The sequence below is a fragment of the Pagrus pagrus genome (assembly GCF_965226575.1).
Source record: "Pagrus pagrus genome assembly, chromosome: 9".
Classification (NCBI taxonomy): Eukaryota; Metazoa; Chordata; class Actinopteri; order Spariformes; family Sparidae; genus Pagrus; species Pagrus pagrus.
The window spans coordinates 28,633,291-28,649,517 of NC_140193.1; the positions used below are offsets into that span (position 1 = coordinate 28,633,291).

General features: G+C 40.3%; 1 protein-coding gene across 2 annotated transcripts; it reads left to right on the top strand.

Annotated features, from left to right (window-relative positions):
* Nucleotides 1-262: 262 nt before the first annotated feature.
* Nucleotides 263-15,360, top strand: prkag3b (protein kinase, AMP-activated, gamma 3b non-catalytic subunit). 2 transcript variants are annotated; one of them, XR_014623312.1, is made up of 13 exons: nucleotides 263-567; nucleotides 5,173-5,236; nucleotides 5,500-5,648; nucleotides 5,748-5,829; nucleotides 7,610-7,668; nucleotides 7,894-7,939; nucleotides 8,074-8,128; nucleotides 9,366-9,492; nucleotides 9,693-9,858; nucleotides 10,589-10,626; nucleotides 10,811-10,957; nucleotides 11,657-12,463; nucleotides 15,043-15,360. XR_014623312.1 is itself a non-coding variant. In XM_084362912.1 (13 exons), the coding sequence occupies exons 1-13, from the start codon at nucleotides 550-552 to the stop codon at nucleotides 15,093-15,095; spliced, it is 1,098 nt and encodes a 365-aa protein (XP_084219038.1). In that variant the 5' UTR covers nucleotides 263-549; the 3' UTR covers nucleotides 15,096-15,360. The 2 variants fall into 2 exon arrangements, 1 of the variants encoding a protein (XP_084219038.1); XM_084362912.1 differs by having other exon boundaries at nucleotides 11,657-11,750.
* The last annotated feature ends 867 nt before the right edge of the window (nucleotides 15,361-16,227 follow it).

Sequence of the window (16,227 nt, forward strand, 5' to 3'; positions counted from 1 at the left end):
CTTTATTGGTGATGTGGTGTCATTTCCACCATCATAAGAGGCTTTGCTTTGAGTGCCTCCTGGACCGGTGGTGTTGCCACTTGATAAAGAAGTACTTATATTGTCTGTCACCACAACAACATATAAAGTATGTGTCTGTCTGTAGCTGCCCTCAACTCTCCCTGTACATGTTTCCCCTCCCACTCTCCCTCTCCCTCTCTCTCTCTCTCTCTCTCTCTCTCTCTGTAAATGCCACAGGCCTCTCACCCCTCAGTCCAGATTTAGACCTCAGTCTTTCCCAGACATTCAGACCCAGCTGTCCGAAGCTGGCTGGAGGTGCACAGACTCCCCAGTCTCCTTTGTCTTTTCTGGCAAGTACCTTTGTCTTTCCTTCCTCTTCTTCTCTGTCCTACCTCACCATGCCTGGACTCTTTCATCACTTCTTTATCTGACACGGTAGCAGAGTCTGCCAGATGTCTAAGCTGGACAAGAGGACGAGGATTGTAGTCCAGGATTTCGCCTGTCAGTCTGGTTCTACAGAGGCAGACCTGCTGCTCCTCTTCTCGAGCCATGGAGCCTCTTGCAGAGGTAAGACACTCTGCTGACTCACCCCACCCCCCTCCGATCAGTCCACTTCTGCTGAGTGTCTGTTTGTGATGGTAACACAGATGTGTGTGTTGGTGTGTGTTTGGACATGACTTTGTAACTGAGAAGCTGCCAAGAAAAAACACGCAGGCTACTTTTACATAGCAGGTCTTGACGGCCAGTTCTTTCACCTCGGGCAATCTTTTTATTGCATCATCTGTTTATATTTACTTTTACAAATGAGACGTAATCAGCACCTGTATGCATGTGTACTTGAACAAACTCCAGGTGGAAATGACTATCTGCAAAGGTTTCAGACAGGACAGAGACACTTAAACTAATGCTGGAGTGGTGACGAGGGCTTGAAAACTTTGGTGGGGAGGTGAAATGTTGGGCTGGTCGGGGCAGTGGAGGATCTAATAGCACTTTGCCTTGAAAGAAGAAAAATGCAGGCACAAAGACTCAAACATTTAGATCTGAGCATTTATTAAGAGACATCTATCAAAACCCTGTTTCACAAATGAGGTCACAAGTAAAGCTAAATAATTGATAGTACCAGATTCTACCAAATCACCATGCTGATTTCAGAGCATACTCAGAGCTGAGAGACTTGTGATACAAAACATGATCCTCAACGACAAACCCAGTTTAATGTAATTAAGGTAAAAGGCCATTTATTCATCATTATACAACACAGGGTTGCATAACAAAAGTTCATAGTTTGAATCTGCGTCAGGATGTATGTAAGCAGCAGCAAGGAGATGGTGATGATAATGTGGTTGACGGTTGAAGCATCAATGTTATAAACACAAAGTCCATCGCATGTCATCCAGCTGTAGGCCTGCAATCTGGAAGCAGAGAGAACCCAGTCCGCCTGTCGAGTGCAGCAGCTTGATCTGAGATGCTGTGGTGGGGGTATCTGTAAAGATGTGGTGGAGACAGGTCTCTGTTAAGGCGTGGTGGAGACAGGTCTCTGTGGGCACAACAGTCTCTGATTTCACATTATTTGCAGCCTCAGTCCCATTTTGCCCATTTCCTTTTTCTGCAACCAGACAATTAAGCCAATTTGGAAAATAAAAGTGATGTGAAAGTTACATTCCATCTTGAGATGTCATGTATACTGTGTCATTCATTATTCTAATGCTTCAGGAGAAGACTGACAACATGAGTGAAAGGATAAAAATGATTTAAAATAAATGCTAAAATGCACATTAACAAATAACAGTACAAGTTCATGCCTGGTGGAACACGTATCAGCTGAGAGATGTATGCAAGCAGCAAGTTCTCTTCACTTTGAGTGAAATAAATGAAACAAAAGTGTCAAGAACTGAAACACTGTTACTTTTATTTTCTCATACTGTAAACCATCTGAATTCAAGTTGTGTTTCCAAACCAAGACACTTAATTCAAACTTCACATAAATGAAATGAAATTTACCTAAACAGTCTTGGTTTGTGGTACCACAATCACCTCTGGTGTGGTCGAAATAAATCCTCAATTCACAGAGTGAGATGTAAAAATATTCCAGCTCTACAGGCCGTCTTTGCACGCTGCTGATGTCATGCTATCTCTCTGTCATGTCTCTCCTGTCCCGGCCAGCCATGTCTTACTTGGAGTCATAGTCCTGTAAATCACCTCTGTACCGTCTTCAATCTGGCATCTTCGGTCTTGGAGGCTGTGTTCAGTCCAAGTCTGGTGTCCAGCTGTGTTCTCACTCAGGCTGCCAAGTCTAGCTGAGCTATGCCCTGTTGCCTGTGGTTACTCCGCCCTTAATCCAAGGTCCAGGGAAACTTTAGTGTTAATGGCTCCACGGCTAACTGAGCCATGAGCTAATAAGCTCACGGTAGCTAGCTACAGCCAAGGATAGCTACCTAAGAGCAGCAGTTTTCGGTTACGCTGGTGATGTAGGGGCAGAGACCTACAAAGAGTAGAGTTTTTATCTCCCCTCTCTGGTCAACAACATGCAAATAATAATGCTATAATGCTCTTGATACCTTTATGGTTTCCCCCCTTAGCCAAAGATGGAACAACATAACTTGATTTAACACCTGACTTATCAATGTGATTCAGAATTTAACTGATCATAACTCACTGTAGTGAATATAATATTGTGGTTAAACTAAACTGATATGAAGTGACACTCAACCCTGGTCTGCTGCTTGGATGTCTGTGTGCATGCACTGACACTATATTTGTCACTGTTAAGCTGTGAGATGTCAGCAGAGCCACTGAAACTTTGATTTTATTATTCCGCTCATTCATTCATCCTTGTTTTGTATTCTATCTCATTTTCTCATTTTACATATGTTTACCAGGTGCCTCAAGCATTGTATTATGTTTATATTGACAGTGCTTACTGCCAAATACTAAGTTTAAAACATATCTTTGAGTTTGCATTTGAAACCATGGCAGACACATGCAAAAACCAGCACCGCATGGCTTTACAATCACCACCTAAGTTGATTTCATATCAGCACATATTGGGCAACATATAGGCCAATACTGATATATCTGTGATAGACAAATATCAGCCAATAATATCGGCCAACTGACATATTGGCCGGGCTCTAGATTTTGTGTTCTTGTAAGTCGTACTAACTATACCTTGAAAAGGAAGGTTCAGTCCTGACCTGAGTCCACACATCAACTAAAACAACAGTGGTAAACTTTATCGTTGGGATCACTTTCAAAGCTGTTTGATGAATAATAGAAACACTGACAGCCAATTAAAATCCATCCAAATTTACAGGGCATCATGCTCAAAAATAGAAATATAATGTAATATTAGAAGAAGTTGATAAAGGTTCTCAGTCATCCAGGTCATAATTGTGCTGTATTGTACGCAACTGGACTTGTTTCAGTTTCTTGAAGACGTTTCACCTCTCATCCAAGAGGCTTCTTCAGTTCTCACTAACTGGAGGGGAGTTGCAGGCTTTTAAACTCTGTGTGGGAGTGTCCTTACAGAGTCGTTAAGGACACGTGTGAGCTCTGAGTTTCAGAGTCGTTAGGGCCACTTGTGGGTCATTGACCCAACCGGCCTTCATGTGGGTTGCTAGGGCTAGGTGAGCCCAGGTGTGAATGGTTGTTAAGCTGTCTGGGGAGGTAACTCAGTACAGCATTGTAGGCGGGTGTTCAAAGATGGTCATTCCAGTTTGACATAGAGTAAAAGAATCGATCTATAGTACAATCTGACATAATTTAGTGGTTCGCTGTACAAAATAACAAATCAGACTTGCTCTCAGTTTGAATTACTTCAACTGGTTTATTTTAGTATGAGGGAAGCAGCACCATTGCTGTACACTCAATGATTTACCTGCTTCTAATGTCTCGTTTATTGACTCTGCTCTCCATGAAACATAGAAAGGATGACTCAGTCCCACAATACAGAATGTAGCATCTAATAACTGAGGAAGCATCAACGGTGTTTAAATACTGATTAACTTTCTGGCACATTAACATCTGTCAATAACTTGGCTGAGGCCTCCTAAATATTCCAAAGCACCTTCTGTGTTAGGAAGTCCTCTCGGTACTCATTTGAGGCCTTTATTTTTTTTCCAGTCCTGCTGAGAACAGCATCATGAGTCACCTGTTTCCCAAATTTGAGACTGCTTCGAATTAGTGTTTAAATTGTATAAATTAATGGTTGTCCATACATGTCTTTATTGCCTCTGGAGTCAGCCAGGCTGTGAACACTTCCTTCTTTAAATCCTGACGTCCAACAGCAGGTTCTTGGCTTGCTGTTATGACATGTACCAGCCAACCTTTGGACACTCCTAACAGCTGCTTCTACAAGTGTAATTATCACAGTCTGTTCCAACTATGTGTTTCAAACAAACAGATGAGGCTTTCTGAGCGGCAAGTGAAACAGTTCCCAGCAGCGCACCGGGGGTCTCTGGGCATTTCTGGTCTGTCCAGTCCAAGTGCTCCAATAGTTTTCTTCTGCAATGAACTGTCACCTCCAGGTGCTCTTATCATTGACCAAGATAAACTCCAAAGGCTCCATTGCTAAAATAGTCTGTGATCAAATTCTGAACAAAGGCAAACTCCAACATTTTTCACATGTACTAACAGTTTGAGGATTAACTTATGTGAAAAATATCTATATCAATTCCATCTTCTTTTGCACAAGGGCACCTTTTTCAGGGTTCAGCCTAGCTTTGCACAAAGACCCTAAGGTAGAGCAAGACAACCTCCATCAAAGACACATTTCAACCAATCAAAGCTGACAGTTTTCATGTTGTTGAGTATTCAACACTTGTAGAAACAGAAGCACAAGCGGTGGTAAGAGGAGAACTTAGTTGACCAACAACAGCTGAACCAGTGACTGCATGCAGTCTTCTGACAGTTCTCCAAACTCTTGGATATGATGAGCTTGTAACAAGATATGATGTGACTTTATCTTACCACAGCATTAGCCAGATAGATCAGTCAGGAAATGAGTTACCACTCAGAAACTTGACTGCTAAACTCTCAGATGGCTGTATAATGTTGCTGTGGAGCAGAAGACCTTCATGACTGCCAAACATGGACAGGGTCATGGAGTCAATTCAGTCTGCAAAATGGAAACTCAGGACTTTTAGTAAACTGTGGATATACTTCCTGTCCCAGGTCCCATTGTTTGAGCTGGACCAGGAAGAGGATGAGGAAGATGTTCTCTCGATGAAGAGCATAGGTAAGGAAGAGAAGATTGTGTGTGTGTTGTTTGACGACAGTTCATCTTCCATGTGCTCATCACTTACTGACACTATTCTGGCAGCAGTGACAACATTTTAACAAACTCCAACCTGATTGATTTGACTATGAAACCACATGATGAGCAGTCCCATACAAACACAAACACCGTCATGATTATTGTGAACAGTATCATTGGTATTTGGTCTGAACATATATGTTCTGGTCACGGTGCATCGTGTCTTTTCCACTGTGTGTTCATAGGAGGCTGTACATTTGCGACACATGCTCTCACACCCCATGCAGGCACAGACCCTGACACCTTCATATACACAAACTTCATGAAGAGTCACTGCTGCTATGATGCAATTCCCACCAGCTCCAAACTGGTCATTTTTGACACAACACTACAGGTATGAAACTTTGTATCTAAAATAAATAAAGACCCACAACTGTAATAACTACATGACAGTTAAGGGTTGTATTTACTGAAGAACTTGTGTTTTTGTCAGGTGAAGAAGGCTTTCTTTGCTCTGGTGGCTAATGGTGTGAGGGCAGCACCGCTGTGGGACAACAAGCTGAAGTGTTTTGTGGGTGAGCCATTATACATGTCTAACTATAAATTATCTGTGTCTCTAATGCAGACACTCATTAGAGGTGTTTGGTATATAAATGATCTGACTGACTGAATTTTCAGTGTCACCCATGTTTGAGGTCTCCTCACTGGACAGTGCTGATGCTCAGCTCCGCTGGGATGTGAAAGTATGACTGAAAAACATGGAAAGCCACATGATCAGATTACTTTGTTAATTTGTTCAGATTACTTGTTTGAGGTTTTTTTTTTCTTTTCTAAGTTAAAACATTTTCAGCATCTTGAGCAAAAATGACAACATTTTACAGCAGACATTTTTGTCTTTACAAGTCCAACCAACAAAGTGATCTAAACAACTAACCTGGAGAATGTAATGAAGTAACGATAACTGATTATAATCCAGAACTCATGCAGAGCTACTTTCTGTTTTGACTGCATGTTTATAAGAAAGATGGCTCACTGTAATCATGCAAGTGTTATTTAACTACATTCTGTCATGTTGGAAACCATGAAAACCTATATGTTTAAATTCAATCTGAGTCTAATTTTAATAAGCATCTCAAACATGCTAGCATTTACAGTAATAGGTGTCTGACCTACATTGGGTTCCTACCCACAGTTTTGGAGCCCTGGTCTGTGGCTTCAGGTTTCCTTACTCAGTGGTTTCAAATGCTCCAGGCCCATTTTATGTGCTAACATTTAGAGGTAAGCAGGTCAACTACGAGACATTTGTATTACATAACACAGACTGCAAGCTCACAGAACACACCGAGCTGATCATCATGACACTTCAAAGCCTGATCCATGGGTGTTCATTTTCTGCTTGTAATTGAAATTTAAACATGCGTGTCAAGTAAATCAGCCTGGCTTAATGAACTGGACTCTCTTGTGGCCCTGCAGGTCAGAACACAACAACATTTCACAAAACACAACAACATTTCATGAAACACATTTCACAAAATGTTGTAGCCTGTTTGTGAAATGTCACTTTGTTTTCTAAATGTCGTGTTTTGTGTTTTGACCCTCAGGACTACCGTAGGATTCCAAAGATTTAAACCAGACTTAAGTTTAAAACAAGTTAAAAATCTTATTACACACAGAAAATAAGATTGTTAGATGAATAAAAAAATGCAGATATTCGTTGTTATTTTAAATATCCTAATCCGTACCACAAGTAGGCACCAATAAAAAGTTTGCCATGATGGTAATACCATTCACGTTAACATTAGCATGTTCGCATGGCAGTTGTGTTACAGCTAGCATGTTAAGATGCTAATTAAGATACATGTACATGTGAGCAAGCTAATGTTAGTGTTAGCTCTGGGGCTGCCTCAGAAACGCCAATGATGGCTGTCAACAGTTTCAGCAGTCTTAAAATGATCTAACTACAAAATTGCTGTGATACAAACAGAACAGTAACTAATTATAACTAGTACAACAACTAGTCTGAAACACACACATGTATACTGTGTTGTGTACCACTGTCCAAAAAACTGTAACTGAGGTTAAATTTTTAGAAACAAGTTAAAGGTGCAAAATTATCACCTGCTTTTCTTCAGTTTGTATAAACAAGTCCGACAATGTGAGAGCAGCTTCTGCAGTAGGTACGTGTGCAACATTTCAAGCTTGAAAACTTTTATTCTTCAGATAAAGAAGAAACTTTGTGGGATATAATTTATTGTTGTTGCTAATCAATATTGATATGTATGTGCGTGCATTTGTGTGTGTGTGTGTGTGTGTGTGTGTGTGTGTGTGTGTGTGTGTGTGTGTGTGTGTGTGCAGGTATGCTGACCATCACTGACTTCATCAACATCCTCCATCGTTATTACAAGTCTCCTCTGGTGAGCTGTGTGCCTGAATGGTGTTTGTGCAGATAAACTTACACTGTTTTGTGCACATGCCATGCACCACAGTGGTGTCACATGTCAAATTGTCCGGTTATATATAACACAGGGAATCAAGAATAAAAAAAACACATATTCAAACTGTCATCAGGTTTAGACAGGGAAGCCTGCTGAGGCTGAGGACCATCACTGTGTGATCTGAGATGTTTGTTTTGTCTGCAGGTTCAGATCTATGAGCTGGAAGAACACAAGATAGAGACATGGAGAGGTCTGTACAACACAACAACATCTCAAAAATAGTCTGGTGAAGAATACTGGGATTGTATTTCTTTACAGAAACACCTTTGGCACATTTTTTGTTGTTGTTGTTCATGTTAATAACCTGTGTTTCTCTGTTGGCAGAGATCTATCTGCAGTACTCTATCAACAGACTGATTAGCATCACTCCTGACTGCAGGTGAGCCTTTGAAATAATTAATTTAACGCTTCATCATTTTGAATGCTATATATTATATTAAATACCACAAAAGTTGTGATTTCAATCAAGGATATACCATCTCTCTGGTCTCTGAGAGGTATGTGATATTTTTATCTTTTTTCATCTTCCTTTATTCCCCACCATTTTTGATTAGGTCTGTTCTTGCTCAGTTAAATATCATATTGATATTCATGACTAACATTTCTTGTAGGATATCTAGACTGTATATACTCTTAAAGGGCATTAGTCAACTTTTCTGTGTTTTAAAACGTTTTTGAATCACTTTTCAATGCCAACGAGTGAACAGGCTGTTAAATAAGGTAAAAAACGAGACATTCCCCACCTTACTCTGTTGCCTCTATCAGCCTGTGGCCAGCTCATCTTGTGAGGCGCCTCGGGTAGCACTTTCCCGGAAAATGACTTCGGCATGACGCGTATGATGTGCATGCTCGCTCCCAAGTGCCTTTCTCAACTAGCTCCTAGCTAGCAACAGAGCATCGCAAAAGCTCAGAGTCCACTAACAAGCGACCGGCATCCTCCACAACACACACCTGAACAAGTTGTAAAGCCACCTGAGACGAATTGATTTGTGAATTCAGGCTATATGAATAGCATTTGATTGACTGACTGTTATAACTGACGTCAGTTTAGGATTGTCTTCATCTCAACAAACTTCCAGACCAATTCAGTACAGTTAGTTGAAAATTAGTCTTTTGTATTACGCTAAAACCCTAGTGCATCTATTCAGCTAAATGAGAGTTGTAATTGAAACTTGCATAAATAAAGACATGTGGCAACCCTATAATTAATTAATTAAAAAATAAAATAATAATTAGGCTTTAATACGCCTATACACTGCTGAGGCTCACGCTGAAAGCTAGATAAAACAACCATGATAAAGCTGACTAAGTTACTAAGTTAGCAAGCCAACACCGATGTCTCACATGGATGTACAGTACAGGATCGCTAAAGAGAATCATTTTTTGAATCTTTTCTAATGTCCCTTTAAACCTTTGTAAACGAGCAACTTTCTTGCTCTCTAACAGCAAGATATGGGCCTACTGACCTCAGACCAGTATTCAGGGGGGTCTGCATGACCTCCTTCAGCTGTTTGAATACACTGGATAACAGAGCACCAAATCCATAATGTGTCTTCATGTTACATCCTCGCATGTGCTTATTATATCCTTGAATCATGATTGTATTGTGTCCTCAGTTTGTTTGATGCCATCTACTCCTTGTTGAAGAATAAGATACACCGGCTGCCCGTCATCGACCCGGCATCAGGAAATGTCCTCCACATTCTCACTCACAAACGCATCCTCAAGTTCCTCCACATCTTTGTAAGACTATTTTTTTCTTTTACTTTTATAATACAGGCTTTTGCACATTTCTCCACATTAAATATTGATTAAAATCCTTATTGGCTATATATGTATATATATATATATAGATATATACATGTTGTTGGTCTGTAATATTTTTATTTTTAATGGAATTATATTCAATGCATAATAGCTCCCTTTCCTCCCTTCCCCTCCAGGGATCCATGTTTCCTAAACCCAGGTTTCTTCAAAAGCGGATCAATGAAGTGGCAATCGGTACCTTCAAACAGATTGCGACAGTCCAGGAATCAGCCTCTGTCTATGATGCTCTGACCGTTTTTGTAGAGAGGAGAGTGTCCGCTCTGCCTGTAGTCAATGAGCAAGGTAGTCTAACATCACACTTACATTGGGTGGTTTAATCCACCTGCAAAAGTGTAAATTGTGTTGTTTAATGTATTTCCTAGATGTAGGGATCTATTTCATTCTTCTTGAGGGCCAGAGACGGTATGCCATACCTGGATATGCATTGTCACATTGTAACAATTTCCCTCAACTATCGACTCAAAGGAAACATACAAACGCAAATTTTAAGGGAACAGGCGGACTTGATAATTACTGCGAACGGACACTGCCGGCTGACTGAAAATATGATTAAACCACCGAAATAAACAGCAAATCTCTCCCTTATACCTATGACAATCTTTGCATAAATGAAATTACTTATCCATAATTCATAGAACCTTAGTTATATCTGTAACTCTCAGTTCATTCATAATTCAAAACACTTAAGATCAATTTTATTACTTTAAAATTAGAGACAATAAAGACAATTTTTAAAACTTGTTTTAATTGCAAAAGACTCCTCACTTCACATCTAGACCAGCAGTAAAAATCAATAAGCAAGAGTAGATTTTTTTTTTTTTATTATAATTATTGTGTGTTACTGGTGTTTATTGTTATTGTAATTAGATTTCTTCTATGCAGAATATTTAACGGAACACAAGCAGGCATCTGTCTACATATACTGTACTGTACTGTACTGTACTGTAGTGTACTGTATATATTATGACTGTCTGTACAATCTACTGTCTGTACATCTCTGTCTCCTCTATAGGTAAAGTGATGGCGCTGTACTCCAGGTTTGATGTCATAGTAAGTTAACTTCACACATTCTGCATCACTGCAACTTTGTTAGTGGAGACAATAACATACATACTTTATAAATGTTGAGATACCTCAACACACTTGTCCTCCTCAAATAGTTTTATGGATGGTTTACTTTTTGTGGTTTTTGGTCGAACAATATTGTTTTGTCTTTTCTTTTCACGTCATCCAGAACCTCGCAGCCCAGAAAAACTACAACAACCTGAACATGACGATGCGGGAGGCCATTGCCTCCAGAGCCTGCTGTGTGGAGGGTGTCCTCAAATGTTACCCTCACGAAACACTGGAGACCATCATCGATCGCATTGCAAAGGCTGAGGTAACATGCATGCACTACAGTCTGACTGACTGAGTGTAGGATGAGAAATGTTCACATGACTGATATAGGCAAAACTATTTCACTTAAAACAATTCAACTCACTCAACACACACATCAAAACCACCAAAACCCAAAACGTGAATAAAAACTTAGCTTCGAAGAATGTCCCACCCTGCCATTAGCTTTAGGTTAGGATGCCTTCACATTACCATTAAAATACACATGAAAGGGACAGTGAAGCACCAGTCACAGTGTCTTTAGCGATATACTGTGTACTGATAAGTGCTTCTAAGTGAAACAGAATTAGTGGGCGGGGGATATTAACAATAAGTATGTGTGGTTCAGTAGAGACAAACCAAGCTGCAAAGGACTGATGGCACCTCCTCACTGGTGTGCTTTTATATGATATTTATATTATATGATTTATATGATCAAACACATTTGATTGGATACAATTGTCTAACCGCCTCTGAGTTCAAGATGAGTCATCAAAACTGTTTTGACAAATGATAAAACTGGCATGTTGCATGACACATCTCTCTCTGTCAGACTGTTGTGATTCAGTGACGAAGTTAGTTTGAAGTTTCTGTCCAGTTTCTCTTCCCTTTGTTTCTCTTCTCTCACCTCCATTACCTTATAGAATGTGTGTATGTAACATGTTGTCGGTAGTAATCAGATCCTGGTGGGTTTTTCTCTCAGGTGCATCGTTTGGTGTTGGTTGACAGTAACGATGTGGTGAGAGGGATTGTCTCTCTATCTGACCTGCTACAAGCCCTGGTTCTCAGCCCTGCAGGTATTGATGCACTGTACTCCTAACTCCACCCCTTCAATTCATCCCTTGCTCTTTTCTCATCCCTCGATTACCCATCCATCTACCTATCTGCCTTCAAATCCTCAAAACCTCCCTGCTGCTTCTGGCGAACTGTGCTCCTTCCTCTCCTGTGAAGGCTCGTGTTCCTTCCGAACAACCTCTTCTTCATCCTCCTGAAGACAATGAGGATCTTTCTCTTCTTCCTGTACAATCACATTTCCAACCCTGTCTGAAATCTCCTGAGCGTTTTGGCTATCCATCTTGTACTTCCAAGATCAGCCTCTGAATTATTTCCTTTAACTTAAAATCTTCCTCTGGAACGTAATGCTCCTCCAACATCCTTACATTTCCCATGAAACTCTCATTTTAAGCATTGCGCAAAATGTTACCAGCACCTTCTCCCACTTGCTCCACCCTGCTCCTGGAAAATAAACCGAAGCTCTCTCAAAACCCTCCGCCCAGCCAAAACTTAGCCGCTATTGAATAATTAATCATCCAATCAAAGTTAAAAACCAGTTTGCTAAAATCTTGTGATCCTACCCGCCATCCAACATCCTTATCATCTACGTTCTGACACCAGCCGCCCACACCTACTCCCAAACATGCCTCTTTCATCAGTCAGCCACTGTCTTCATGCTGCGGTTCCTCCTATGAAACCACAATGCCAGCAGCACCTCTTAGCCAACACATCCCAGGTAGGAAGCCCAGCATTAGCTGCCGGTGGCCGCCTGTCTGAGCTTGCATCTTCACTTTTATATTACAAGGTCTCATCGCTGCCTGTTGTAGTTCTTCTGTAGATTCTGCACAAGGATAATATGAGGGGGGATTGCTACACACTTGTCGACAAACCTGTGTGCCTTGTTCACAACTTCACAGTTTTCCTTTCCATTCAGCAAATACTAATCTAATTCTTGCTATATTAATGCCCTGATAAGGCAGTGAATCTCAAATCGTGTACCATCAAGGTGCCCACATGCTGTGATTTTTATCCCAGTGTTGTGCCACTCTGGTTTAAGAATCTGTTGACATGTTATCTGCTAGCAGAGGATCACATTAATGATATGAGTAGAGACACATTGTCTTTACTCATATAATTGATGTGATCGTAAAACTAAATGTTTAGTAGTGAGCATGTGAGAGAAAATTCATGTTGAACTGAATCTTAAACTCTACATTAAAGTGGTTTGTGTTTGGGAAGTTCAGTGACATCACAGAGGGTGGACTGATTTTAGTTCTATGTGTATCCTCCTGTTTGGATGGATGTTACTCAGGTATGCCTCTTCCACCCTGTCATGTATCTCCAAACATTGTCTTTTTTCCTTTCCTGCATATTAACTAAACAGAACTGAATATTGCTAAAGTTGCGCTTCAAAGTTCACTCTAACTTTGGAAAACAGAAGTTGAGAAATTAAACTCGGCACATTTAGTCGCTCTCATTCTGAATAGTGTTCAATCAAATCCCATGATCTTCATCAGCAGACAGGAGGACCGAAACTGACAAATGTTCAAATGTTCAAATTCACTTTTTGGAAACTTTTAGGACTTCTCATCCATGTTGAGACATAATGTACCTGTACCATGAAATCACCACAGGAACCGCTTCTGAACCAAAAACTTCACCACTACACATGTTAGAGAGGGACTGTGGTCCATATTAGCCTCAGCCTCACTCCCCATACCTCTAACGTCTTTGTTGTATTCGCAAGCTAACTGCTTGTTGCTAATCAAAGTTACACAAGTTGTCAAGTAAATGAATTCCTGCAGTTTGACCATTTCTTTTTCACACATATCAATATCATTATCATCAGGGACTGTCTGTCAACTAAATCTACACTCAGAGCAACAGCAACACAGATGAACAGTCGGTGAGGATCTCGCAGCAAAACAGGTTTTTTATAAATAGATAGATACTTTATTGATCCCGAGGGAAATTCAATGTGTATAACAACAAAGCTAATGTAGCTGAGCTAGCGCTACATTATAAACAAGCAAAAAGCAACATGAAAAAACAGTTGACGGCATCTAACATACTACTGGATATTTATTTGGCTTCAAATGAGGCTTAATGTTCACAGAATTTCACTGTGTTGTTCGGTGCTCCAGAGACCCACATGTATGCTCTGAAAAATAATATGTCCCCTTTAAAACTTGGTAACTAGGCCAACTCCATCTACTGATGAAGATCATGTGATATGATCAAAAGCTCAAGAACAGCTTCTAAATAAACCTTGTGGTGAGATGTTTTCTCCAGAACAAAAGTTAACATGTTAAGCTGAAGATCTCACAATCCAAGCCTGCCTTATCCTTTTTCACCTCTGTCAGCATGTCTTTACAGTACGCTGCATTTACATCATACCAGACTTACCCTAAATAAAGCAGCTGTCTAGAGAACCTGTTTGTACAAGTGGAATGTTGTACTGCTTAAATATGCACCCTGAAATGGTCAATTAATTAATTAAAGAATATGTCATGACCAAAAAGATGATGCCACAAATGGAGCGACGCCTGCCAGCTAGTTCAGACAGACAACTCGAGCTGCACTGCTATACACATGACATGCCCCACTCTCAAACACACCATGTCAATTTGGCGGTCTATTTAAGCCGCAAAATTCTCCCAACTCTCCCTCTGCCTGCCAATGCCTCCACTGCCCTGTATTGCTGCATGTTCTTTCAGCCCCAACACCACCCAAGCATCCACCTGTAGGCTCCAACTGGGGGGTTCAAGATGGTTTGCTCATCACTCCCCAATATCTCTATGTAAACATATCCGCGGGGAGTGATGAGGTCGGAGCCTAGACACCAAACACTTGTTTTGCTGCTCTAATAAACATTTCAAATGTGAGTTGTCTGACTGAACTTGTTTTCACAGCAGTACAACAATGTAAACACCTTTTCCACCCAGGCTGTTTAAATACAACCCAATATTTCTGGTTCCTCTGATATGATGTGAAAATGGCTTTGTGTTGATGAAACAGTCTACAGCATAAGACCTTGTGCTTAAGTGCTTGTCTTTTATATTGAATAGATTAGAGATTTTGTGTCGAGGATGTGCATAAAATTGTAAAAGAATGGGTTGCTCAGTTATATTGCAATACCACAAGTTTTCACCTCTGTCACAAAACGTTTGCTGACATTTATTTTTGGCCCAACACCTCTGGCATCTTGACTAAACATTGACACACTGTAGTCACAAAAGTTAAGCTTGGCATCAGATTTAATGAATGAAAACATATTACATTGTTTTCTTAATTTTCTCATTTCATTTTTTCCAGATATTTATCAGAGATCATGCTTTCAAGACTGGAGAAAACAAGATGGAGACTGATCACGTTTAACATGACTTTGAGGAGGTGGTCAGAGCAGGGTTGTGGCCCCAGAAGACAAATATGCAAAGAGAAAGTGATATTGTTAACACCTTTACCCTTCACTATGAGTACCGATAATGTGCTCAGTGTTCCCCAACAGGCAACTGTGACTGTGCTGGAAAGCTACCAGTGTGGAACTATATCATGAGTGTTGCTGGAGAACAATGTCAAACTGATGATGTACATCCAGAGACTTTAACACTGACCTTGACCTTTCAAGCATCACATTTGCAGTTTTGTTTCAAGTTGTGTTACTTGTGAATTAAGTTGTTTGTACAACAATATGACAAAAAGTGATGTTATGTTTAATGGTTTGTCCTTAAAGCTCCAGTATGTAGGCCTTAGTGGCATCTAGTGATGGAGTTGTAGATTGCAAACAACTCCCAACATCCCTCATCTCACCCTGCCTTCAGTGGCTGCTAAAGATTCCAAAAGGCACTCCCTAGAGTCAGTGTTTGGTTTGTTTGTTCTGAGCTACTGTAGAAACATGGCAGTGCAACATGGCTGACTCAGTGGAAGAGGACCTGCTCCCTCGGTAGATATATGAGGGGTGATTGATAGGTTCATTGCCTAAGGTCGGAGAGAAGTCATATGGTCTTGTTTCAGGTACATGCATTTAAAAAGTGATTATGCAGAAAGTTTTCATTTCACTTTCTGGAGGTCCTAGATGCTAACTTCTACAAAGAAGGGATCTGTATGCTCCACGGCAGCTGGACTGAAGTCTAAATGTAGGTAGTGACAATGTTGAACAATAAATGTCACTCCTTCTACCTTGAGGCCATTAAGCTATCAATCACCCCTCATAAAAGGATCATTCTAAGGAAACTAAAACACAACAATTTTTAGTTTTGGGTAATAGTACACCAATTAAAACATAATTATCAATATTGTATTTGCCAATAGATCCTCCTAAATCCTATACACTGAACCTTTAACTTTCTGGTCTTAGAATGATTACAAATTGGTCATTCACATATTGAAAATATTGGATTGTGATCACAGTTTTGTAAATGCACTTGTGCACAATGTGTTACCTTGAAATAAACCAGTACACTACAACACTTGCTTATAAAGATACTATAGTTGTATTTC

Excerpts from the sequence above, each read along its gene's own strand:
- prkag3b (XM_084362912.1), top strand. Across the intron at positions 5,237-5,499 it reads TCTCTCGATGAAGAGCATAG|GAGGCTGTACATTTGCGACA; the intron begins GTAAGGAAGAGA and ends GTGTGTTCATAG. Across the intron at positions 9,493-9,692 it reads TCAAGTTCCTCCACATCTTT|GGATCCATGTTTCCTAAACC; the intron begins GTAAGACTATTT and ends CTTCCCCTCCAG.